Source organism: Adiantum capillus-veneris, chromosome 13 (assembly GCF_014529385.1).
Source record: "Adiantum capillus-veneris isolate H3 chromosome 13, ASM1452938v2, whole genome shotgun sequence".
Classification (NCBI taxonomy): domain Eukaryota; kingdom Viridiplantae; phylum Streptophyta; class Polypodiopsida; order Polypodiales; family Pteridaceae; genus Adiantum; species Adiantum capillus-veneris.
Genome location: NC_140943.1, coordinates 37,043,620 through 37,070,116, shown reverse-complemented (window position 1 = coordinate 37,070,116; position 26,497 = coordinate 37,043,620). Strand labels below are relative to the sequence as shown.

At 43.3% G+C, this 26,497-nt stretch overlaps 1 protein-coding gene across 3 annotated transcripts in view; it reads left to right on the top strand.

Moving 5' to 3' along the window:
- Positions 1-4,736: 4,736 nt before the first annotated feature.
- Positions 4,737-26,497, top strand: part of LOC147443820 (extra-large guanine nucleotide-binding protein 3-like) — a 46,110-nt gene continuing 24,349 nt past the window's right edge. Inside the window, exons 1-3 of one of the 3 annotated variants that reach the window (XM_086526618.1) lie at positions 4,737-6,588; positions 24,950-25,087; positions 25,400-25,504. In XM_086526618.1, the coding sequence (XP_086382744.1) occupies positions 5,416-6,588; positions 24,950-25,087; positions 25,400-25,504 (1,416 nt within the window). In that variant the 5' untranslated portion in view covers positions 4,737-5,415. The remainder of the gene's footprint in view (positions 6,589-24,949; positions 25,088-25,399; positions 25,505-26,497) is intronic. The other 2 variants (XM_086526619.1, XM_086526620.1) reach the window with 2 other exon arrangements.

The following is a 26,497-nucleotide window of genomic DNA, read 5'->3' as shown; positions in this document are numbered from 1 at the left end:
AATTTCAGCTTTGAAGTCAAAGATGGCAAAATCGTTTGACATGAAAGACATGGGTGAGGCAAGTCATATACTTGGTATGCGCATTGAGAGAGACAGATCAAAGAAGTTGATTTGGTTATCTCAATCAGAGTATATTGACAAGGTTTTGCAACGTTTCAATATGGAGAAGGGAAAGGCATTGAGTGTTCCATTGCCACCATATGTGAAACTTAGCAAACAAGATTGTCCTATGTCTGAGGAAGAACAGGCTGAAATGGATAAGATTCCATATGCGTCTGTAGTGGGTAGTTTGATGTATGCAATGATTGCTACTCGCCTAGACATTGCATTTGCAGTGGGAGTAGTAAGTCGATACATGTCAAACCCAGGCAAGAAACATTGGGAGGCAGTGAAAGGAATATTGAGATACCTGAAATCTACAAAGAGTATGCGTATATGCTATGGGAGTCAGGAGCTAAGTGTAAAGGGTTTTATAGACTCAGATTATGCAGGTGACGTAGACAGCCGAAGGTCTACGTCAGGGTATGTCTTTACATTGGCTGGTGGAGCAGTATCATGGCGTTCTAGATTACAAGATTGTGTTACTCAGTCTACTACAGAGGCTGAATATGTTGCAGCATCAGAGGCATGCAAAGAATCACTTTGGCTTAATCGACTAGTAACAGATCTGGGAATCAAAGAAGAGATGCCTGTGTTATGTTGTGATAGTCAAAGTGCTATACAATTGGCTTGCAATCCAGTTTATCATTCAAAGACAAAGCATGTGGATGTGAAGTATCATTTCATCAGGGAAATGCTCGAGGATAAGCAACTTCAGCTTGTCAAAGTTCACACCACAGAAAATCCTGCTGATCTACTTACAAAAGGACTTTCTTCAGAGAGCTTTGCGCATTTTCGCAAGCAGTTAGGTGTAGGGTAGTACATCACTTCTCTACATCTCTTGTATATTAGCTTCTCTCACACTTAAAGTACCACATTGGACTTTAAGTGGGAGGTTGTTGGGGTATAAAGCCCAATGTGGTCGCCCAGGTAAGTGGGCGGGCCGCCAGGTATGTACACATATTCTTTTGTAAAAACCTAATAAGAACTCACTATGCTCTACACATTACAGTAGAGTGAGTTCACCATATCGTCGTGCTCTTCTTCTCGCACTCTCTCTCGCGTCGCACTTCCGCTCGTACTCCTTCAAGTAAGAGCTTAGACTATAAGCAAAGGTTATGGCTTGTACACTTATTTATGTTGTGTCCTCTTGAAGCACCTGTAAAACATGTTTGTGAAGGCTGTATTTTGGGTAAGATGCAGCGTTCTAAGTTTTCAAAGGATGGTTCAGCTAGGCCACATGGAGGTTGCAGCTTTTGCATAGTGATGTTTGTGGGCCCATGCAAACTCCGTCCTTGGAAACTTACCTTTACTTCATGAATCTCATTGATGATTACTCCACGCATGCATGGATATTTCCGCTTACAACAAAGTCCAAAGTATTTATGTGCTTCAAACAATTTTTGGCTATGGCTGAAAATGTCTCGAAATGTACTATGGGCACCCTCCGTTCCGATCGAGGGGGAGGTATATGTCTCATGAATTTAATGCATTTCTGGCTAGTCGTGGGATAAAACACGAATATACAGTGCCTTATACACCTCAACAAAATGGTGTTGCTGAGATAGACAACTAATTTCGTCCCTTGTCATCATGACAATTACTTATGGGAGAGTATATACATAGCATATTATATTTATGGAATGGAATCTTCATGTTTCATGACATTATCTAGAGAAGTGGCTCTTGTCCTGTACCAATTATCTTCAAATACATATGAAACGGGTTAAGATGAAACATGAAGAGAAAACTCATGAATACCATTTGGTTGTGATGGCTCCCTTTTCAAGCATGGGAGAACGACTTTCTTGATCAAGGTTCTCAAGCCGAGGCATATTTGAAGTAGATTGCTCAACTCATGAATAAAATGATCACAAATTTAATTTTCTAATGGATAATGCAACACATGGAATTGCTAGTGCATCAAGATTGTTTGATCTTTTGTTACTATATATTTTGGAGGTGCGGTAGACTTCGTTTTGTTAAACAATGGTTAACTTAATGATCGCCTTGGCTATGCTCTTGGGAAACATTTAATTTCAATGTACTTCTTTTGGTCATGACGTGTGCATATTAATGGCTCTTCTTTTGAAAAAATAAATTGATTTGTTAGATGATTCATCTAGGGAATGGCTAAGGATATTACATCCAACACCTAAGAAATGTGGCTATTAGAGAGAGAGAGAGAGAGAGAGAGAGAGAGAGAAATCAAGTAAAGTTTCTCTTTTATATGCAAACGAGTCTCCTCATTTCACTCTCCTCTACATTGTTTGACTTTTTATATCCGTGAACAACTTTTCACCTTTCATCTCCTCCCACACACTTGACTTTTCACATCCTTAAGCCAATTCATTTTCCATATGAGATCTCATATTTTCTACCAAGGTTGTAAGCTTTCATCATTCACTTTCAAAGAAATCTTCTATTTAAATTAATGGGGCACTTTTCACCGTTCATCTCCTCCACACACTTGACTTTCCACATCCTTAGTCGATTCAATTTCCATACGAGATCTCACATTTCCTACCAAGGTTTCTAAAGTTTAGTCATTCACTTTCAAAAGAAATATTTAATTAAAATGGATTGGGGCACCTATTGGAGGGTAACTTTTGTATCATTATATCTCTTCTATTTACCCAAAGCTCCTAATAACAAGTGAAAGGGTCACGACGGCTTTCAAAAACAATAAGGAAGTGATAAAATTGTTAGGTTGAATTAAACTGGTATCAGTGTTTGGAAAAGGATTGCCTCAGCTTAGTCTTTGAGCCGATTGAAAATCGAGACTAGCTAGCTGCACCATGGTAAACGAAAGAAAAATTGATGAAATATGTGAGAAAGTCGTCCAAAAATTTTGCAAATCTCAAGATTTTTGCTAATATTTCTGGTTTTCTTCTTTGTGAGGAGGAAACTCGATCAACAACCGCTAAATAAAAGAGACTTTCTCGAACGTTAACATTGTCTGGAATCAAGCTACAAAATGCAAGAAATGTAAAGCCATGTGAAGTTGTGAAATGAAAGGTGAAATAAAAAAAATTAATTAATTATGCAAGGTGAAGCTTCACTTTAGCATTTTATTAGAATTATGCAAGGTGAAGCTTCACTTTAGCATTTTAAAACAATAGAATGAAAAAAAAAACATATATGTGTGTGTGTAAAATTTACTAAAATTATGCAAGGTGAAGCTTCACTTTGGCATTCTAAAACAATAGAATGCAGGAAAAGTAAAGACATGTCAGGATGTGAAATGAAAGGTAAGTCTCCATCGTGCACTTGAAACAATGAAAGTCTCCCTTAACGAACACAACACTAAGGGTTTCTTTTAGAAAGCCAAAAAGATATTTGTGAATTTTGGCAAGTCTTATTCATAATGTTGAAGTCTAGAATGACCTCTTTGTAAGGAGTAGGTTGATGTGGTTTTGTGGGAGGAGTGACAAGTCTATGGTAGCTTCTGGAAAGATGGTGGATTCAATGCTTGATTAGTAAGGTGATTTCAAATAATTTGAGCAAGTTTCTAAAAGTTAGAGGGCCTTCCTATACTGTGTTTCAACAGCATGGGGAAGCCTCATGATTTATGCCTTGTTTATTTCATGTCAATGATAAACATAAAGTCAATTTTGGCATCCCATTTAACATGTAAAGATTCCTATCAAATTTATATTTTGTTTCTTCTCTTTCAATTTCAGAGGTCCAACAATAAGATTGGAAAAGAACACTATCCTTACTCTGTTAGAACCTATGTTGGATAGACAGTTTTTTATATTGCACTTCCAAAGAGTGGTGTCAAAAAAGGTCCTTTCCTAGTTGAAGCAGAAGTTATATACATCCATCGATGCGATATTCATAGGGCTAATTGCCATATGAAGGGAACAAATCATCCTATTGTAGGTCTTGGTCGTGACCCCCACGATACGAAAGGCTACAAGATCTTAAATAACATGTAGGAGTGGGATCAATGGCTCGGAAGTGAAAGCGAGCTTTTTGAGTCTGATTGACACAATAAAACAAAAAGCTAGCCTTGAGACTCCCTCTAATGACCTATATCTTGCCAACCTCATTCTCTAACCACGTGCCCACGTTGATCCCTAAGCCTAAACTCAAGCTTATGTACTTCACCAAGGAAAAGGTAAACTTAGACTTAAAAGATAAACTCAAACTTGCACTCAATTGACGAATCACGCACATCATAAATTCGTGCCCCAAGTGCCTGCCGTTAATCCCATCGCTCCTTGTTTGGTAAATACCTTGGGTGATTTGTGTTGGTGCCGCTGGCCCTTCATGGAAGGCAGTCACCACTACAAAGTTAACTCCGTTTGAAAGGACGTTAGAGGTGTTTCGCAAACAGCGAAGGTTAGCGAAAGATGAACTTCTCTATCCCCGCCCTCTCTCAATAACTTTGCTAGAAGAGGTGGAGTTACACCAACCACCGCTAGTGGATGCTGTTTCATTCGCTAGACGACATATTTGATTCCGTCACCTTTACTCCCACCTTGCTGTGTGCGAAAGATCTCTTATTCTCTTACTATCTCAGCGACTTGTGAGACTAGAGGGCCAGAAGAACGTTCAACGGATTGGAGGTTTTGAAAGTTTCTTGTAGAGGTCGATGAGAACAATAATCGAGAGAGAGAAGAAGAGAATTTAACGTCGTAGGAAACTATCCCGCGAGAGAGAGAGAGAGAGAGAGAGTGAGAGAGTCACATGTAGCAAAAATTTTGCCGAGCTGTGGTCGACGGCATAGCTGAAACTCTCTCTTTCTCACCCGTCAGCAGAAACAATGTCTGCATCGCCCAAGTCGATTCTAGAAATAACCTTGTTGGATAAGTTTCGATTTCTATAGCTTTTCCTTGCTAGCGCAGTGTGCTTTCTTGACGTAAGCAAAGTCTGCGGTTTTGTAGCCAATGAGGTCTTCCGGTTTTGGACACAGCATCGGAGTTGCACTGTTTCAAATGCTAGAAGGCAGGTTTTCATCTTTTTGAGCATGTTTACTGGCTGAGAAGATCTCCCTCTGAGATCAAGCAGCATGGCATAAGGCAGGCCGTATGCATTGTTCTCACGGAAGAGCTACATGCTTAAGTCTCAGAGAACCAAATTGCAAGCAGAATGGACATAAGGCAGGCTGTATGTATTATGCTCATAGAAGAGCTGTATGCTTAGGTAGCTGAGAGCCAAATTGTTGATGCAGAGTTGAGATACAGGGAATTTTACAATAATAACAGGCAAGATTTGGAGGGAGACTTTGTAGTTTTTTCTGCAAACCAAGGCGAATATACACTATTTAAAACTTGCACTTCTTCGTTGCGATGTGAGTTTGTCCCCACTATGGCTGCCATTGTGGATAGCATGAAAGGGCGAGCGTGGAAAACTGCTGTCCAGACCATTATACCACCAGGGATGCGACTTTTGGAGGAAGAATGTATGGACTATTCGATTGCTGAGATTTACACTGGCCCTCGGCCAGCTTATGTGCCCAAGGCAGAGCCGATCAGGACAGTTACTCAGACTGTTGTGTGTTCACGTCAAAGCTGTTCCCCACCTTCGTCCTCGTATGTTGTTGTGGATGCGCGGGCAGACCCATTGTGTATGTCTCAGGAAGGCTGTTTCAGCGAAACCTTGGAGGGATTTCCTTCAAGTGTCTGTCACATCTCATTGAAAGAGGCCTTTTCAGAAACAGAGGATGCTGCAGTGATCTCACAAAATATATTATATGAAGATGCAGAGGGTATTTCAGACCTAGAATATAAGAAGAAGGATTCCCTTGAGGCCGGGGCTGCCATCGATGTGGGTTTACATTCCTCTGGAATGATGAATCACAGGGCTTCTTTATCAAGAGATGATACAGTATATGGAAATTCACATGATTCTAATGCAAGGGATGTTTCCATGGAGGATGTGTTCGCCTCTCTTCAGCTTGAGCCAGGAGAAGCGCCATACTCTGAGCAAGAAGACCACAATTCTTCTCCGCAGTCCGAGCTTTTTGGACAGCGATCGTCTGCTTCCCATAGCAGCACTAACAGTTTCTCTCACGAATTGGGAGATCAATTAACGCCTGAACCATCTCCTTCTAACAACCAACCAAGGAAAAAGGGTGAGTGCTTTCTTTGTGGAAAGGTAAGCAGAGTACAAGGGAAGGAAACATGCTTGGTTTGCCCTGCAAAATACTGCAGTGGCTGTGTCACAAAAGCAATGGGATCTATGCCAGAAGGAAGAAAGTGTTCTGGATGTATAGGGAAGCCCATTTGCGAATCAAGGCGGCAGGAGTTAGGCAAGCCTTCGAAATTGCTTAGCCGCCTCCTTAGCAATCTGGAAGTGCAGCAGATTATGAAAGCAGAAAGAAACTGTCCAGCCAATCAACTACGTCCAGAGCAAGTTTATGTGAATGGAAGACCGCTTACTGGCAAAGAATTTGGTGAGTTGCTTGGATGTAAATATCCTCCCTCTAAGCTCAAGCCAGGAAGATATTGGTATGATGGTGGATGTGGGTATTGGGGAAAGGTGCGACCTTATGCTATGTCTCTAGTTTATGCTTTTTTTGAATCAGATTTAACAATGTTTTCGTATTTTTGGATGGGTTTTAATAAGGATTTTGATTGTGATTATGCTTATTCGCAACTGCCAGCAGCTGGTTTGTTGATTGTTTTGTCTGTATCATGAGTGGTTAGTGTGTCCATACTTTCCAAGGGCATTGAAGTGCCACACATGGACAGGTGCTGGCACACTTATTTACTCTCTTCTTTGTAGTTGTTCATTGGAATATCATCTATTAAGTGTTTCAAGTATTTGGCACACAATGAATTAAGAAGAGTGTGAAGAAACATGATGGTGTCTGTTCTATGATGTGTAATTTGTTGTGGTATCTAGGGCGTTGACCTGGCTTGACTGCTTTTTGGCCCAGATAAGGCCTTAGTAAAGCATGGACTCTTGGGCCCAATTGTGGACAGTTGTATAAAGCTTGTCGATGAGAGCCATGTGCGTGATTTCTTACTATTTCTTGTCGAGGGGCATTAATTATGAGTACCATCTTATTTATACTTAGGCCAGTGAGACTTCTGCCTCTTTCGCTAGGGTTTTGGCCCCTTTTTGTCCTCTAGGTCATGCCACGTCATCACTTTGTGACATACCCCCCTTTTTGAAAGAATTGTAATCGCCCTCGATTATGCCTGCAAAATAGACATAGGACAAAAACTAGTTTAACAAACCCTAACTCTAAGTACCTACCTAGATGAGAAATGTATACCTAGCTCTTGCACGAAGTAGACAGGCACTAAATATTCACATCACATTCACATCACTATCCCTGTCGAGATCTTAGATGAGAATCATTATCATTGTAACGTATTCAACAATCACATCTTAAGAGCACTGATCTTTCTATAATGTCTTGATCTATCAAATCACATTACTACCACATCCACATCATCATCCCTCAAGTGAACAAGACAAAATGCTGTAGTCGTTTTGCCTTTTAGACACGCACTTAAACAATACACACATGAGGGAGCACATGTAACAGATTCAGTTTAGGAATTCCCATTTAAAGTACTTTAGCAGAATACTATCAGCCTGTTAGTATCCCTGAAATTTTAGAAAAAATCTGTGACTTTATTTCATCAAGGTAACTTGTGACAAAGGAACGGAGTAACTCCCCTCCTGTGCAGTCTGCACCGCACCAGATTCAACCTGTTGATTCATCGGCAACTCTTGGAATAGTTGTGCTAAACCAAAAGCTGCTAGGTAAAGCTCTAGTATCTGAGGAGTATCTGCTTAGTCCTCCTCCTCCATCCACTTGGCATCAAGAGCCGCATAATTCGTGAACTTGACCAAATACCGTCGTGTTAGCTTACCTTTCACTTTCCTTTCCTTGTGAGTCAAGACCTGTTCAGGAATGAGGATCTCCTGTGTCTCTTCCACTTCGGGCTGCTGATCTGGCTCCGTGTGTACTGGCACTTCACTTTTGAAAGGTCTCAATAGACTCACATGAAATGCATTGTGAATCTTCCTAGTATATAGTAACTTCAATCTAAAGGATACATCATTTATCTTTTCTTGTATTTGGAAAGCTCTACAATATTGCATACTTAGCTTTTAAAAAGTCTCCCCTTACTCTTCCGATTTCGTAAACGTGCCTTCTCCAACCGGAGTAGCACCCAATCATCTTCCTTTAGCTGCAAGTCAAGTCGATGCTTGTCTATTTCCTTCTTATGCCGTGCTTGAGACTTCTCCAAAGCTTCCCGTACTTTGGCAAAAGCAATGACCAAATCTCGTGTATACTGATCTGCTTCAAAAATCTTATCTTTGGTGCTCAGGATGGGTGGAACCTTTCGGACACCCTCGATAATCTCAAATGGTGCCTTCCCCGTAGAGGCATGAATTGTGTTGTTGTAAGCAAACTCTGCCAAGGGCAAAAACTTCTCCCATCGAGTCTTCTGATCAGAGATGTATGACTTTAACAAGTCCAAGACCATTGATTGGCTATCTCCGAGTGCCCATCTGTCTATGGATGAAATGAGGACGAGAATTTAAGCTTTGTGCCTATATTCTCCTAGATTGACCTTGTGAAACAGGGATCCCTATCTGAAACTATAGATTCAAGTATACCATGTAATCTGAAAATCTGTGAGACAAACAACTTAGCCACATGGTCGGCCTTAATTGTTTTCTTTACCGGCATAAAGTGGGTGTGTTTATCTTTTTCCCATCAACCACCAATCTGTGTTGTCGTAATGCTTGGAAAACATGTAAGAGATGGTGTCTGTAAGCTGCCTCACTCTTAGAGAATATGATGATGTCGAAAAAGATAACCATAAATGACGGGTACTCACTAAAAATCTTGTCCATAATCCTATTGAACATTGCAGGAGCATTCGTGAGACCAAAAGGCATCACCAAATGCTCGTACAATCCGAAGATGTCCCGAACGCGGTCTTGTATACATTTCCAAGAGCGACATTGATCTGATGATATCCACTTTTTAGGTTGATTCTCTTGAAGCATGTAACTGCCAGTATATCATCGATCCTGGGTATTGGAAACGTGTTCTTGATGGTGATTTTGTTGAGCTCTATAGTCAATGCACATTCTCCAAAGATCCATCTTTCTTTAATACCAACAACGCAAGCGGATAGTAAGGTGTTCTATTATACTGAATTTGACCCTTTTCTAGAAGCTCTTTCACTTGATTCATAATTTCTTCATTCTGGGTGCCTGCTCGGTTGGTTTGGTGGCGTGTTGTTGAGGATCAAATTAATCGTGTGATCCTCAGGTCGCCGAGGAAGTAACAAACCCGCAGAGAGAGAATCGGCTTGAGCTTGCAAAAAGTCTTGTTGTTCCTTCTCTAGGTCGGACAAATTTAACTTTTTATTGTTATTTAACTCATTTAAGTAGATCGAGTAAACAAAGAGATTGGATTTCATTAATTTTGAATTGGCCGAAGTCGATACAAGTGGGACTGACTTGCTCTTCAATTTTACATCAAAAATAATATCTCTACCCTTCTCGTTCTTCAGAGTCTCCTTTCTAGCCATGTAGTCGACCACAACGCCATTCTTATGGTACAAGGGGATTCCCAAGAGGAGGTCACTATCTCAAACAGCTGACGGTTAAGCCATTGAAGACGCAGCGGGTTAGGGCTCTGCGAGCCTAACCCTAGCCGACTTGTAGATCTCAACCGAGGGGCTTAAACCCTAGAAGCAGTAGAAGAAGTTCTCACCAACTCACAGATCCTCGCCCAGTGGACCAACTATTAAAGTTTTACCAACTTATAGGATCCCGTTTGATGGGACCTAACATAATAAAATAAAACAGGGGACACACTTGTGTAAAATCAGATGCTGTGGCAACAGTTGCACGGACGTTCGTGGATTGCGCAGACATGCCACGTGGCACTGTATGGACTGCTGCGAATTGCACTGGCTGTTGATGTGGCAAATTGTACGGGATTCTTCAAATTCCGTTGGCTACTTTTGAAGACTAGACTCTTCTAGATCACATACTTTCGACTCGATGCTTTTCAATGTAAACTACTTTTTGGGCGAAGGGCCTTTAAATATGACCATAAGGCTCACTCTCTGGCATCCTACCGTGTGGAAGGTGTAGAGAGGTATATCCTGAGTTGTACCGAGTTGAAGCAATATAAAGAAATTCCGAAATGGGCGCCAGGGTTTGGGGCCAATGCTCTCTTGGGGTGGAACTTTGCCACTCCGCGTCTTGTGTGTCGTGCATCTCTTTCAATTCAATTGTTATTGAAGTGCTTAAAGCTTGTTCCGTTTGTTCGTTTCCGTTGGCACGTGGTGCCCTCCCGTTATAGTGGTATGAGAGCTCCAGTTGTGTGCTTTTTTGAAAGCATACCGGTCCTACCAAGAACATATAAAGCACAATGGCGTTAATGGATTCGGCAAAGTATGCACGGTTTCTTCTCGACGAGCTTCGCCACATACTCTTGCGGCATCCTCAACAAAATCTCCTGATGCTACAAAGGTTTCAACAGTTTCTAAACGACATGATACCGCCTTTGATGCCCCAGGTGGTACCCCCTCCTTCGACATTTGAGAGTGCAAGAGCCTCTAACTGGCAACCCTCCGTTTGTTTCGAATGGGGGAGTCTTTAGGCACATGGTGCAGCCGTCAAACCCTTATCCAGTGCAATCGCCTCTTCCACCAACGCCACCTGGGTACAATGGTTGGAGCCCGTTGCATATCCTTATTATCCATATCCGGGGTTTGCACCTAACCAACCGAAGGATTTCAAGGGTGGCGGCACGACAGTCAAATTTCTCATCTTTTTTGGAGTGAAAGGTCGGAAGAAAGCCTTGTAGTTCCATTAACAATTCGACAACATCTATACGGAACAATCAAAGATTTCTTGAGCTGCGAGATTCCTCAAGGATAATGCTATGTATGGTGGAGTTCAATTCCAACACAACTGCATGCTCCAAGGACTTGGCAAGCTTTCAAGACAATTTGTACACTAAGTTATATGACCTCCTCCATGTTGGAAGTCCAGATTTTGACAAAATGGGGCAACTTGAAAATGCTTGCCATACAGACCATGGAAGACCACAACCAAAGGTTTCTCGATGTATTCAAGATGATTCCCTTGGAGGACCAATGCGAGTGATGTACCATTGGATTGCCATCACTGTAACATGCTTGGACACTCAAAGCGAGAAATCAATAGCAACACAGAAACTTCTTAATCATCGAACTTTAATATATATATATATATATATATATATATATATATATATATATATATATATAGATAGATAGATAGATAGATAGATAGATAGAGAGAGAGAGTCGACACGACATGACGGAGTTTCGTGCCCAGAGGTATTGGCCCCAGAGTCTGGCACCCCTTTCGGTATTTATTTTTCATTAATCATTGCAAAGTACAACTCCCGAGGGACCTCTGCTCTCAGACTTTGCATCCAGATCCTCTGTAGAGTGAGGCCCCAAGGGCTCTTATAAATTTACAAGAGATGCCTTAAAAGCAGAGCCCCAAAAGCTTTTAAACTCAAAAGCAAATAGTTCCAAAAGCAATTGGTCAAAAATCTGCCCGCAAAAAGCGGAATTCCGTACAGATTTGCCACATGAGCATGTTGTCAGTGCATTGCAAAACTGCCACGTCATCATCTTGTTAATTGCATTTTACGATCGTCCGTACTGTCTTGCCACGTCAGTAATTCTGTCATAGTGCCATGTCATGTGTCTGGCCGGTGTGTGTGTGTGTCCGGGTAGCACTGCCACGTCATCAATTTGTGACAATCACCATTACAGGAATACTATCTGTCTAAACAAGTATCCACAATGCAAGAGCTTATGGACCATGGCGCGATCAGTCACAAGCTTATGAAAGGGAAGCTGGAGTTTACTATAGAACAAACTTTGGCAAACAATCAGAACTCCCAGCAACAACGAACAAATCCCTGGAAATCTCGTGAAAATCAACCTCAAAGCCTTGTTTGACACAGTGTCAACTGGAAACCCTGTTAGAAGAAGACCGAGTATTTCCAAACATGGCATACTTTCAATTCTTGTCCTCAACAAGCCGAGACATCTTCACAACAACTTCTTGCTCCGAGAGCGGATAGATTCCCAAGGCCACTTGTGGCTAAGAGAGCAAGACCTGCCATTGGACTTGCACTTGATATTTATGACATAAAGGTCGAAAGTTCAAATGAATTTTGCAAAGCATATGGCAAAATCAACGGCTTGAGAGCCCTAATCTTCTTTGACCCAGGAGCTACCAAGAATTTCATCCATCCTAACTTTCTCAAGCAGATGGATTTGGATTATGACTCCCAAGGACGAGAAATTGAAGCGGAGTTAGCCACCGGTCAAACTCAAAAGGTGGCACCTCTCATTTGTGCGCTTCCAATAACCATCCAAGGATACCATGGAAAAGCCGATTTCCACATCATGAAGCTGGGCAATTGCGACGTTCTTTTGGGTATGCCTTGGCACGACAAGAATGATGTGACACATTAGATATGCAATTGTACGATTACCTTGATGCAGCAGGACAAGCCAGTCGTACTTAAACTTCGGCTGTCCGAACAAAAACCCGAATAAATTTTCTAGTTGACTGTTGCTTTGTATCTAGATACTTTTGAACTTTGTTTGAGAAAGTATTATTTGAAATGGATTGTATTTGTTTTAAACCTATCTTGGTGCCGATTTGACAATTGTTTGACTCTAATTGTATTACTGGTTTCAATGATTTGTGATTTACTCCCGGGTGGAGTATTGAAGAATCCTTATCTGATAATGTTTGAAACTAAGAATGGTGTGACACACCAGATCCGAAACCGTACGATTACCTTGATGCAGAAGGACAAGCCAATCGTACTTAAACTTTGGCTGTCCGAACAAAAACCCGAATAAATTTTATAGTTGCTTTGTATTTAGATACTTTTGAACTTTGTTTGAGAAAGTATTATTTTGTATTTGTTTTAAACCTATCTTGGTGCCGATTTGACAATTGTTTGACTCTAATTTTATTACTGGTTTTAATGGTTTGTGATTTACTCCCGTGTGGAGTATTGAAGAATCCCTATTTAATAATGTTTGAAACTAAGAATGATGTGACACACCAAATCCGAAACCGTACGATTACCTTGATGCAGAAGGACAAGCCAGTTGTACTTAAACTTCGGATGTCCGAATAAAAACCCGAATAAATTTTCTAGTTGCTTTGTATTTAGATACTTTTGAACTTTGTTTGAGGAAGTATTATTTGAAATGGATTGTATTTGTTTTAAACCTATCTTGGTGCCGATTTGACAATTGTTTGAAATGGATTGTATTTGTTTTAAACCTATCTTGGTGCTGATTTGACAATTGTTTGACTCTAATTTCATTACTGGTTTCAACGATTTGTGATTCACTCCCGTGTGGAGTATTGAAGAATCCCTATTTGATAATGTTTGAAACTCTAAATAACGCAAACCATGTGTCTGGGAAGCGTCTGAACGATGTAGAATGGGTGTCCCGTGAGCGTTTGGTTGTATGCTGGAACAAGCGACGAAGGCTGGGGTGTGGGTAGTGTTTGGTTGTATCACTCCTCTAATCTAAGCTCATGACCTGGACATTTTTAGGTTATTTGCGGGGAGAGTGAGGAGGTGGTCATTGAGTAGCTTCATGCCGCAGATCGTTTGTCTCGAAGGAGTGCTCAACGGCGCTATTCGTTGTGTCTTGTAACATGCATATGTGAGCATTTGTGTTGCATTGTGATGTGTCAACCACTGAATATTGCTAATTGTGATATATAATTTTTTTTTCCGAGAAAAAGATCCTTCTATTAGTTAATGAAACTGCCCATAGGGCTACAACCACCTCTACTAGAGAGGGCTACAACAATCATAAGGGGGAGACTCTCCCAATGAAAAAGCAGCATATGTACAATGAGGCTAAATCAAGAGATGGGAGGAGGGAAAAGCCACACAAGTGGACGGTAGTGCCATCTGAGCACACCCTAGACCATGGTGAAGAAAGGCCCAGGGCGCTAGAGTTGAAGGAAAGCCTCTCTACGCTCCCGCATGCGATCGGAGCTGCCCTGGAGTCTCTCAAACTTTCCTTCTGAGAGTATGGATCAGCTCTAGCCAAAGATCAACTTGTCCACATGCACATAGGGTTAGATGTGCACATGACATCCCCCCCTTTTCAAGGTTAAGTATTGGTAGCAAGCTGCATGTCTTCCTTGTAACTAAAGAGGGAAGCCTCCTTACGATCCGCATCTGACTTACGTAATTGCACACCAATCTGCAAAATACGGTTAGAGAAAGACCTAACGGGAGTGCCATTTGCTTGAAGCCTCTCCAATCCTCGTTCAATTGATGAAGGTACTGTGGTGGATAAAATGGCCTTGAGCTTGTCTTGTAAGTCGACCCCAACTGAAAGAGGGGTACGCCATCCTAGGCATGCTCAAGATGCTCAACCAAATGTGCCTCTTGCTAGGATTGATACCAATTAATGGCATCGCCCTAGAGATACATGGCAACCGTCAAAACTTAACTATTATTGGTTTTCCTGTTAGTCGCAAAGTAAGCATTAAATTGATGTAACCAAGAATGAATCTATCAAGAGGACGTGGCAATTGCTAACTTGAGTTGTGGTTTCTTTCTGATGATTTTTGTTTAATTTTTGGGACCCTCTTTTTGAAGTTGCAAATGGTCGGACATTGTATGGCAAGTGTGAAACAGTTGACGGCCGAGAGTTTCACCCGCAATCCGGAAGGGCAGGTCACCACGAGTTGGTCGGGCCTATCGGCACTGGAATCCGAGCAGTAAAAGGGTGTCTAGGCTGAGTTCAAAGTCATTTAGGCCCCTCGCGATGCTTATAAGTTGGTGGGTACTAGGGAATTAACTCAAAAGAGGCACACTGGACACTTGGCAGTTGTAGAGCAACCTGCAGGACACCTAAGCTGGATTGGGCGCCCAAGAGAGAGGGGGCTGATTTTTGTACATACAGTGTGCTACAGTGTGTGTGAGTAATGGGTGCAGGTGCTCACATGGAAAGCTTGCCTTCTCCCTAGCTCTATGTAGCGCGACGATTTGTTCTCGCCCATAGCTCTCTCCCTTTTGCACATATGGTGATGCCCCACTAGTTGGGCTTCTTAGATGACCATGTACAGTTCTGGGGGTTTATGCGCATTTGCCAAGGCAAGAGCCTTCTGTTCAGGAACCGGATTAGCTAATTGCTAATCCCCTTCAGGTACGCATAGTTCCATTGCGAAGGAATGCGAAAACGAAGAGTTTTCTCGCGTGAAAACTCGTTCAATTTGAAAGGGAACTGTCCCATTGCGTGCGGGAGCACCTGAGACACGCGTAGGCGTGCTTGCTCCCCTTGAAATCGTCCAAAATAGAGAAATACAGCCTGCTGTGTTTTTCTGCAGGTTTAGGGTTTAGCACCTAAACTGCAGGGAATTTCCATTGGAGTTTAGTACCTAAACTGCAGGGAATTGCCAGTGGAGCCTCGTAAAGGCCTTGGGATGCGTGTACAGGGTAGTAGGCACCTAACAGTGGTAAAACAGAAAATTACAGCATGCTAAAATTGACCTGCAGCTCACTGGAAAGCTTCCATACCGCAAGCGAAAGTGTCCTTGACGTGTACTTTTGACCTAAAGGGATTTTTGCGCCATTATGTTGGCGAAATCGGGTCAAAAACCTGCAATTACAGCAATGAACAGGTTGGTGAGGGTTAGGTGCAAGCATTCGGATCGTTTATTTGCCAGGGGAGCCTCGAGAAAGCATTGGGTGCTTGTACAAGACAATTTAGAGAGATTTCCCGCGAGGAGTCTCATCTAATTCAAGGGGCAAGTGACCCTACAGGTGCGAGAGCTCAAGGGCTATCCACAGAAGTGATCGGCACGCGAATCGGAGTGCAAAACATAGAATTCAACGAGCTGTAATTTCTCGCCGGGTTTTGCAAAGTGCTCTAAAGTGTGTGGAAAGTCAATGCCTACTTGGGATTTGTCCGTGGAGACTTCTACCGTGGCTATGTTACCGAAATCGAGTTAGAGTAGAGGAATTTCAGCCCCATAAAAGTGGAACAGCTTGTATAAGTTTACAGTTTTTTCTCAAGTATAATAAGAATAAAGAAATACCGAAAGGGGCGCCAGTCTTTGGGGCCTATAGGGTGTCGTTGTCTGCTTGGTAGCTCTCTAGCTGCCAGGCCGTGGTTTGTCAATTCCAGTCACATGCTTATTCGTGACGCTCCTTTGTGTCGTAAAGTGTAAAGTAAAGAATTTCGGGTGAAAGCCACTGCCTACCGCCCCACGGGCCGGTTTCAGAATCACAGAAGCACCATCTTACTATCATACTTAGTGAACGTCAACTTCTCATTGACTGGATTGTTGGAGTCATCGTCTCTACCTGTGCTACGTGATGACTCGCTGGCCTTCTTCAGTGGCTCGCTCTTCGGGGAGAGTATCTGTTAGGTGCAGCGGAATGAATGTTCGAACTTTGCTCAAGATGAGTGCTCCGAACTGTGCTCAAGGTTCCTTTTTGTTCTTATGGAAGGTAGAGCCTTCCGTTCTTAATGAGAGAGTGCAATGATCACTAACAAAGTGAATGGACACTGTGCATGCAAGTGTATGAGACTGAGAGATAGAGAGAGAGGAGAATACGACACCAGAGACGTTGTAAAACCCTACTCTCTATGGCAAGAGCGGTCTACTTATGATTGCACAAATCTCTACAATGCTTGGACTTGCCGACCATGTCGACGACGATGAGGACGACGACGAGACGGGCTGAAATCTGAAAACGCGAAGGGCTGAAAACTGCAAAATCTTTATTTGCTGAATTCTGACTCTATGTCGATGACAATGTCGATGGCGACGATGCGACGACGACGCGCTGAAAACGCAGATGCTGAAATCTGTGTTTTCCGGGCTGAAACTGTAAACCTTGCGGAAACTGACCGTGCGACGAGGATCTACTGTGGGAAGGTGAGATTTGCGAGGTTCGGGACTTAGATCTGCAATGTCTAAGGGCTGAAAACTGAAAACGCTGGTAGTTCTTGATGTTCCGTCACGATGATCTGCAAAAACGCTGAGGTTGTGATACAAACCAAAAACGCTAGGGCTGAAAATCTGCTGCTGTCGCCGGTTGTCCTGCAAATGCAAAACGCTAGGCTGATCTACTGTGTCTTGACGACGCCGGGGCTGATCTGCTGTGCACAAATCGCCAAGGCTGATCTGATGCAAAAACGCTAGGTCTTCTGTGGAGCAAACGCCATAGTAGTCGCAATGGTTGGTCTTGCTGAGAAGTTGCCTGTTGAGCAAGGTGCTCCTGCTTCCTCTTCTGCCAGAAAGTGCTAGCGCTAGGTTTTTATTTATACAAACTTAGCAAAATTGCCCTACCTACTTTCCAACAAAAGTCTCTTAAAAATAATAAGTGAAAAATGTCAAAAATAGGGGAAATAGGCCTATGCACTGTAAAAATGCTACTGATGGGATCTGATGGTCATGCTGTGTGCAACCAAAGGATATGCATCTAATCTAAGTGTCTGGACATGCACGGTCTACGAACAGACTCACAAAAGTTCCAGATCACTTCCTATTCTAGACTGACTTGACTGACTGAACCCTGGTCATGCTGTAGCTTGTCCACGGACACATAGGGTTGGATGTGTCATGTGACATCCCCTCCTTTTCAAAGTGAGGTACTGGTACCGAACTATATGGCGTCGAAGGAGATCGCCAATAGCATCCGGAATCTTGGAAGGGACTCTTCGCCGGCCCACTTTGATGTGTGGGTCGTGCGGTACTTGAACTTCATAAAGGTCTGCAAAGCTTGCTTCTTTGGGCCGCGCCAAAAGCGACACAAAGTCTCCTGTGGCTCCTTCGATGCTTCAACTTCATCTGGAGTCATGCTTCGTTCTTCTTGAAGAATCTCCATCGCTGAAAATTCTTGAAACCACTTCCAACACAAAACCATGAACATACCTATTCCATCTAAAGTGAGTGGGAAAAATCTTGTCTTCCTTAAAGACTGTGCATGCAATGTAGATGAACAAAGAGACGGAGTGCCAAACCGTTCACCACACACATGCAAACAATGAGATCGAATTTTTCTCTTATGATCTAGAGCAATCAATTGTGGCAAGTCACAACCGGAATGCCCATGCTTGGTGCTCATACTTTCATGTGCTCTTTCTACAACTATGTCGTGCCAAGGAAGAGACAGGGAATGTGACTTCCTTGAATGCGTACTTTTCAGCTTTTCATGAGGAATCCGCATACATCCGTGCTCATTCATGAGTGAATCGTGCTCAACCTACAATATGTCATGCCTAGGAAAAGGGATCACATAAAGACGCTAACGAAAATACAAGAAACGATCACGGATGAAACACTCGTACAATGCGTACGTACTAATCATGTGAACACATAATACTTCTTGTGAGGGTTCTCTGGACCTAGGCTCAAGAGCCAAGATCGGTTCTTCGTGACTGATCGAATCTGCAATGAGGTTAGCTTCACTAGAGAAAGTATCAACTAACTCATCATCCTTGTGAACAATCATGTCATCTTCATGCAAATCATCATGCTTGTGAGATATCACATCTTGATCATGCAAATCATCATGCTTGTCAGTGTCATCCAAATCATCATGCTCATCATTATCATTCAAATCATCATGCAAATCGTCATTCAAATCATCATGCTTCTCATAATCATGCAAATCTTGTGTGTCATGCTTGGGAGAACTTAGAAGTACAGACTGAGAGAGTCTCCGTCTCCTGAATCTCTTGCATCTGTGCCTGCACTTGAGAAAAGAGTCGCAAGAATTGTTGCATGTGTTGGTCGCTCTGTTTTTGTCTTGCTTTGGTTGCCTTTCTTTCTGCTTTGCTTTCTGCGTGTTTGCGATCCATTTCTGCTTTTCTTTCTTTGCATTCACGATCAAATTCTGCCATTCTTTCTGCTTGTTTTGCTTCGCGTTCTAACTTCCTTTCCATAAACATCTGGTCCAAAGTCTCCATAGGAGTTAGTGCAATCCTTGACGTAGATGAGAAGGGTCGGAAAAACCTCCTAGTGGGGAAAATTCTTCTTCGCCTCTCTCATGCTCATCACCTCCAAGCGAAGTATCCATTCTGCTTCGAGTGGCGACCATTCTGAAGTCGTGGGTTCTTGTGGTCTTGGGTTCTTAAGTTCACGAGGAACTTGGGTTCTTGAGGGTCTTGAGGTTCTTGGGTTCTTGAGGTTCTTGCGGGTCTTGAGGTTCTTGAGGGTTTTCTTTTGCTTGCAATCTGTGTTCGAGAAGGATCTTCTCTTCACCCGAGTTTTGCTCTTTTCCGCGGGCACACCCCTTGGCGGCCTTGCGCTCACACCAAGGTTGCTTTTTCCCACCTCACGTCGATTGGTCGGCTGCTAAGTGCACGGTCCGCTCTCAATGAGTGAAAAGAGGCACAAGGGGAGGCTGGACAAGCCCTTCTTGGGATTCCTGTCACTCTTCAAAAACACGATTAGGAATCGACACGCCAGAGACCTTGGGTTCATGCGACCGCAACAAGCAAAAAAAATCTTGTGATTCTTGTGGTTCTTTCTTTGAGTGATACAGAACACTGCCGAAGCTCTGATACCAATGCTAGGTGCAGCGGAATGAATGTTTGAACTTTGCTCAAGATTAGTGCTCTCAACTGTGCTCAAGGTTCCTTTTTGTTCTTATGGAAGGTAGAGCCTTCCGTTCTTAATGAGAGAGTGCAATAATCACTAACAAAGTGAATGGACACTGTGCGTGCAAGTGTATGAGACTGAGAGATAGAGAGAGAAGAGAATACGACACGAGAGACGTTGTAAAACCCTCCTCCGAAGGCCCCACCCTCTATGACGAGAGCGGTCTACTTATGATTGCACAAATCTCTACAATGCTTGGACTTGCCGACCATGTCGACGACGATGAGGACGACGGCGAGACGGGCTGAAATCTGAAAACGCTAAGGGCTGAAAACTGCAAATCTTTATCTGCTGAATTCTGACTCTATGTCGATGACGATGTCGATGGCGACGATGCGACGACGACGCGCTGAAAACGCAGATGCTGAAATCTGCGTTTTCCGGGCTGAAACTGTAAACCTTGCGGAGACTGACCGTGCGGCGAGAATCTGCTGCGGGAAGGTGAGATCTGCGAGGTTCGGGACTTGATCTGCGGTGTCTAAGGGCTGAAAACTGAAAACGCTGGTAGTTCTTGATGTTCCGTCGCGATGATCTGCAAAAACGCTGAGGTTGTGATGCAAACCAAAAACGCTAGGGCTGAAAATTTGCTGCTGTCGCCTGTTGTCCTGCAAATGCAAAACACTAGGCTGATCTACTGTGTCTTGACAACGCCGGGGCTGATCTGCAGTGCACAAATCGCCAAGGCTGATCTGATGCAAAAACGCTAGGTCTTTTGTGGAGAAAACACCAGAGTAGTCGCGGGGGTTGGTCTTGCTGAGAAGTTGCCTGTTGAGCAAGGTGCTCCTGCTGCCTCTTCTGCCAGAAAGTGCTAGCTCTAGGTTTTTATTTATACACAACTTAGCAAAATTGCCCTACCTACTTTTCAACAAAAGTCACTTAAAAATAATAAGTGAAAAATGTCAAAAATAGGGAAAATAGGCCTATGCTCTGTAAAAATGCTACTGATGGGATCTGATTGGAATCTGATGGTCATGCTGTGTGCAACCAAAGGATATGCATCTAATCTAAGTGTCTGGACACTCACGGTCTGCGAACAGACTCACAAACGTTCCAGATCACTTCTTATTCTAGACTAACTTGACTGACTGAACCTTGGTCATGCTGTTGCTTGTCCACGGACACATAGGGTTGAATGTGTCACGTGATAGTATCTATAGGACCAACTCTTTCGTGCGATGGTCCCGCTGCGTCTCTCCCTCTAGCTCCATAGCTGCCCGCTTTTCTTCGGCCGCTATGTGCTGAGCTTCAGGTGCTTGCTCACGCTCTAGCTCCATAGCTGTTCTCTTTTCTTTAGCCGCTATGCGTTGAGCTTGGCGTGCTTGCTCATGCGCGAGCTCCATAGCTGCTCCCTTTTCTTCATCCACTATGCGTTGAGCTTCACGTGCTTGCTCATGCTTAAGCTCCATAGCTGTCCTCTGTTCTTCCCGTTCTCTGTCCATGGTGGCGCACTGAGCCTCTTGTTGTAGCATCATCTCCATCATAGATCTTGTTAAAAATAATAAGTGAAAAATGTCAAAAATAGGGAAAATAGGCCTATGCTCTGTAAAAATGCTACCGATGGGATCTGACTGGAATCTGATGGTCATGCTGTGTGCAACCAAAGGATATGCATCTAATCTAAGTGTCTGGACACTCACGGTCTGCGAACAGACTCACAAACGTTCCAGATCACTTCTTATTCTAGACTAACTTGACTGACTGAACCTTGGTCATGCTGTTGCTTGTCCACGGACACATAGGGTTGAATGTGTCACGTGATAGTATCTATAGGACCAACTCTTTCGTGCGATGGTCCCGCTGCGTCTCTCCCTCTAGCTCCATAGCTGCCCGCTTTTCTTCGGCCGCTATGTGCTGAGCTTCAGGTGCTTGCTCACGCTCTAGCTCCATAGCTGTTCTCTTTTCTTTAGCCGCTATGCGTTGAGCTTGGCGTGCTTGCTCATGCGCGAGCTCCATAGCTGCTCCCTTTTCTTCATCCACTATGCGTTGAGCTTCACGTGCTTGCTCATGCTTAAGCTCCATAGCTGTCCTCTGTTCTTCCCGTTCTCTGTCCATGGTGGCGCACTGAGCCTCTTGTTGTAGCATCATCTCCATCATAGATTTTACGACTCTCCATAGGATTTGGTGCTATCCGTGGCATAGATGGGGACGGAAGAGGATTGGGATGTCACGTGACAAATCCAACCCTATGTGTCCGTGGACAAGCTATAGCATGACCAGGGTTGAGTTCAGTCAAGTCAGTCTAGAATAGGAAGTGATCTGGGACTTTTGTGAGTCTATTCGCAGACCGTGCATGTCCAGTTACTTAGAGTAGATGGATATCCTCTGGTTGCACACATCATGATCATCAGCATTCCCATCAAATTCCATCAGGATCATTTTACAGGGCAGAAAACCTATTTCCCTATTTTTGACATTTTTCACTTATTATTTTTAAGTGACTTTTGTTGGCAACTAGGTAGGGTAAATTTACTAAGTCTGTATATAAGAAACCTAGCGCTAGCACTTTCTGGTAGAAGAGGCAGCATGAACCCGGTGTTCATCAGGCAACTTCTCAGCAAGACTCCCCCTCCGCGACAACTCTAGCGTTTTCACTCACCAGAAGGCCTAGCGTTTTTGCATCAGATCAATTTTTGCTCTTGCAGATTCCCGGCGAAGGTAGACAGCAGATCAGCCCTAGTGTTAGCAGATTTCCTAGAAGACAGCAGATTCCGAGCGTTAGCAGATTTCCACCGCAGGAAGCAGAATTCAGCCTAGCGTTTTTGGTTTGCAGATCATCCTCAGCGTTTTGCAATTCCATCGCGACAGATTCAGACCTAGGACCAGCGTTTTCAGTTTTCAGCACATTGACTCCGCAGAAGAAGTCCCGAACCTCGCAGATCTCACCTTCCCGTAGCAGATTCTCGTCGCACGGTTAGATTCATCAAGGTTTACAGTTTCAGCCCAGAAAATGCAGATTTCAGCATCTGCGTTTTCAGTGCGTTGTCGTTTCATCGTCGTCATCGACATAGAGTCAGTTTTTAGCAGATAAAAATTTGCAGATTTCAGTCCATCTCATCGTCGGCAAGTCCAAGCATTGTAGAGATTTGTGCAATCATAAGTAGACCGCTCTCGCCGTAGAGAGTGGGGCCTTCGGAGGAGGGTTTGACAACATTCTAGTGTCGTATTCTTCTCTCTCTATCTCTCAGTCTCAGCACCTTCATTCACAGTGTTCATCCACTTTATTTGTGTCCATTGCACTCTCTCACTAAAGGAACGGAAGGCTCTCCCTTTCGTAAGTAAAAGGAACCTTAAGCACAGTTCGGAGCACTCATCTTGAGCAACGTTCAACATTCACTTCCCCTGCACCTTACATGGGACACCGTCCTTCTGGTGTAGGGCCTTCTTCTCCTCCAATTCCACTCTCATCACCTTCACGCAAAGCATCCATTCCGCTTCAGGTGATGACCATGCACCGAGTACTTGGGGTTCTTGGGCACCTTGGGTACTTGGGGTACTTGGTATTGCTTGCAATCCGCGTTTAAGAAGGCTTTTCTCTTACCCTAGCCCAACTCCTTCCTCGGGTGCACCCGCACCCCTTGGTAGCCTTGCGCTCACACCAAGGTTGCTTTTTCCCACCTCACGTTGATTGGCCTGCCGCAATGTGCAAGGTCCGCTCTCAATGAGTGGAAAAGAGGAACAAGGGGAGGTTGGACAATCCCTTCTTTTCTGGGTTACCTGTCACTCTTTTTTTGAGTGATGATACCGAACATTGCCAAAGAGCTCTGATACCAATGTTATGTGTAGTGGAAGTGATTTATGGGTCCATCAATGTGTAATTAAGGTTCCTTATATTGAAGGGGGAGAGAGTCTCCTTACTTCATGAAGGTTGTGCAATAGACTAGAGAGAGAGAGAATGATACTGTGAAAAAAAGGTGCTCAGTGTGTACTCAAGGTTCCTTTTAGTGAAGGGAGAGAGAGCCCCCTTCTTACTTCATGAAGGTTGTGCAATTAGACTAGAAAGAGAAAGAGAATGATATTGTGAGAAAAAGGTGCTGAGAGAGAGAGAGAGAGAGAGAGAGAGAGAGAGAGAGAGAGAGAGAGAGAGAGAGAGAGAGGATTGACACCAGATGGGTCTCAAACCCCCCTCCAAGGGCCCCGCTCTCTATTGCTAGAGAGGTATTTGCTTTAGATTGCACAAAAGCTGGTACAATAGTACTAAATGCCGGGATGATGACGGTAATGGCGGTAGAATCTAGATGCTACTGCGAGGCTAAAGGCTTAAATCTGAAAACGCTAAGGATGCTAATGGCTGAAAACTGAAATGCTGATGAGGCTGACCTGAGGGCTGAATTCTGCAAATGCTGATCTGATCTGCTGTCGCTAGGGGATGGCTGAACCCTTGGTGCAAAATGCTGAGGCATCTGCTACAAAGGGCCATGGGCTGGTGGCAAAAACGCTGATGGGCAGATGCTTGAAACGCTGGTTGTTGATGCCGAAAACGTTGAGGCCGAGGGTACTTGTACTGCGGGTGCTTTGTCCTGCTTCTTGCTTTCTGTAGCACCCCATTGGGCTTGCTTATGTACTACCAAAGAGATGGGTCGAGCAGCATCATTTCAGCCCCACAATTTTGTATTAAAGCCCAAATGTCACTCACAATTTTACTGCCTTATAAGAGGTGGTTCACACGTGGTTAAGAGGTGGTTCACATGCGGTGGAATGCTAATGCTTGGTGCTAATGGGTCGTGCAATCCAAGGGTATGCAACTACTCTTAGTGCTTGGACATGCACGTCCTGCAGACAGGCTCCCAAGGGTGTCAATACACTTTGTAGGCTGCCCTAAACCCTAGAAGTAGGAGTTACAGCTTGTTCACATGCACATAGGGTTAGATGTGCACGTGACAATTTATTTATTTTCAGCTTGTTGATTATTCGTGTGCACTCGTGTTTGTGAAAGTTTTTCCCATATTCCTTGTATATGGACCTTTGGTCGATTTAATGTAATGCAAAGGGCCCACTTTTAGAGAGAGAGAGAGAGAGAGAGAGAGAGAGAGAGAGAGAGAGAGTTCCCAATCTTAACCTGTTAATTAATTAGGAAGAAGTGATATATTGATTTAATTGTATAATGGTGCTTTTTTGCTGGCTGATTGGGTGGAACTACAATTAAGTAGTCAAAAGAGAATTTCTTGTTGGTCTCCAGGAGGGCGACAAGCCTGAGAAGATAATCTCTCACAGCTTGAACATTGGTAGTGAGCTATCAGAGAATGCTAGTGCTGGTTCTACTGACGTTTACATCAACAATCGAGAGATAACTAAAGTGGAATTAAAAATGCTTAAGGTACGACTCTCTCTCTCTCTCTCTCTCTCTCTCTCTCTCTCTCTCTCTCTCTCAATGATCATGTATCATGCTTTTACCCATCAAATTCGTGTCGTTGAGGAGACTAGTCTATCATTGTTGTACTTTCGTAATGTCCTCTGGACTAACATATTGTACACGGAGGTGTCTCATAGGCCAGTTTTCCATGGCCTTTCATGGATATTAATCTCTCTCTCTCTCTCTCTCTCTCATGTGCAATTTTCTTTGTTTCCCAAAGCATCTCTTCTGGTGAAATCAATTTGCACAACGATTAATTACTTTAAAGCGATGCAGTTTGCAGGTTTTCCAGTTTCTCCTCGAACACGTTTTTGGGTGGACGCTGAGGGTTCTTGTACAGAAGAGGGTCACAACCATTGCCGTGGAAATATCTGGGCAAAGGTAGAGCTCAATCATGTGAATTTATCATAACTAGTTTCTATATGGAAACATTCTAATTGGAGCTTGCTCTATGTTTTTCCACGATCGTCTTTGTACCTCATTGGTTGCACATCTGCTTTTACTTATATATGGTGATACATGTCTTATTGGCTGATATGGATGTGTTAAAACCTAACTATATGTTCTGAGCTAAGTTTCTAGTGTGTAACATCAATGTACATGCATAGAGGCATACATATGTATCTACATGCATATGCATGTATGTACACATATACGTATATATGTGTGTGCATACTTATCTTGTATGTACATTGCGTGCGCATTTGCTTATATATGTATGTATGCACATACATATTATGTATACTATATATACATTTTCGTACAAATGTATCACAAGCATACATTAAAGCTTAAGTTTGTTTGTATTGGGCTTACACATAAACCATTGTATGTCTATATGCGTACGATGTACATTGGAATACATTTGTATTTGTGTGTACATAATAACACGGGCTGTCACAAATTGCTGACAAGTCAAGCCACTGAAGAACGGAGCCAACCTGTAGATCCTGGCCAAGGAGCCTAAACCCTAGAAGAAGTAGCAGAAGAAGTTTTATTAACTTGCGGGACCCATTCGATGGGGCCGAAGTGACCTAAAGGGATTAAAGAAAGTAGGACCACACACACACACACACACTATTGCGTAGCAGTTGATGACATGGCATGCCAGTACCGACACCCAAATTTTGTGTTGACATCGTGACATGGTAGCCTGTACGGATTTCCCGATTTCGTGCTGGTTGTGTTAACGTGGCACCTGTACGGATTATCGCGTTTTACGCTGATGATGTGGCAGCTGTACGGATTTTCGCAAAACGTGCTGGTAGCTTTTGGCGCTCTTCGGACCAGATGCTTTTGAGTTTAAAGCTTTTCATGGCCAAGGGCCTTAAATATGAGCCAAGGGCTTATTCTCTAGCACGCTCCCCCCGTGGA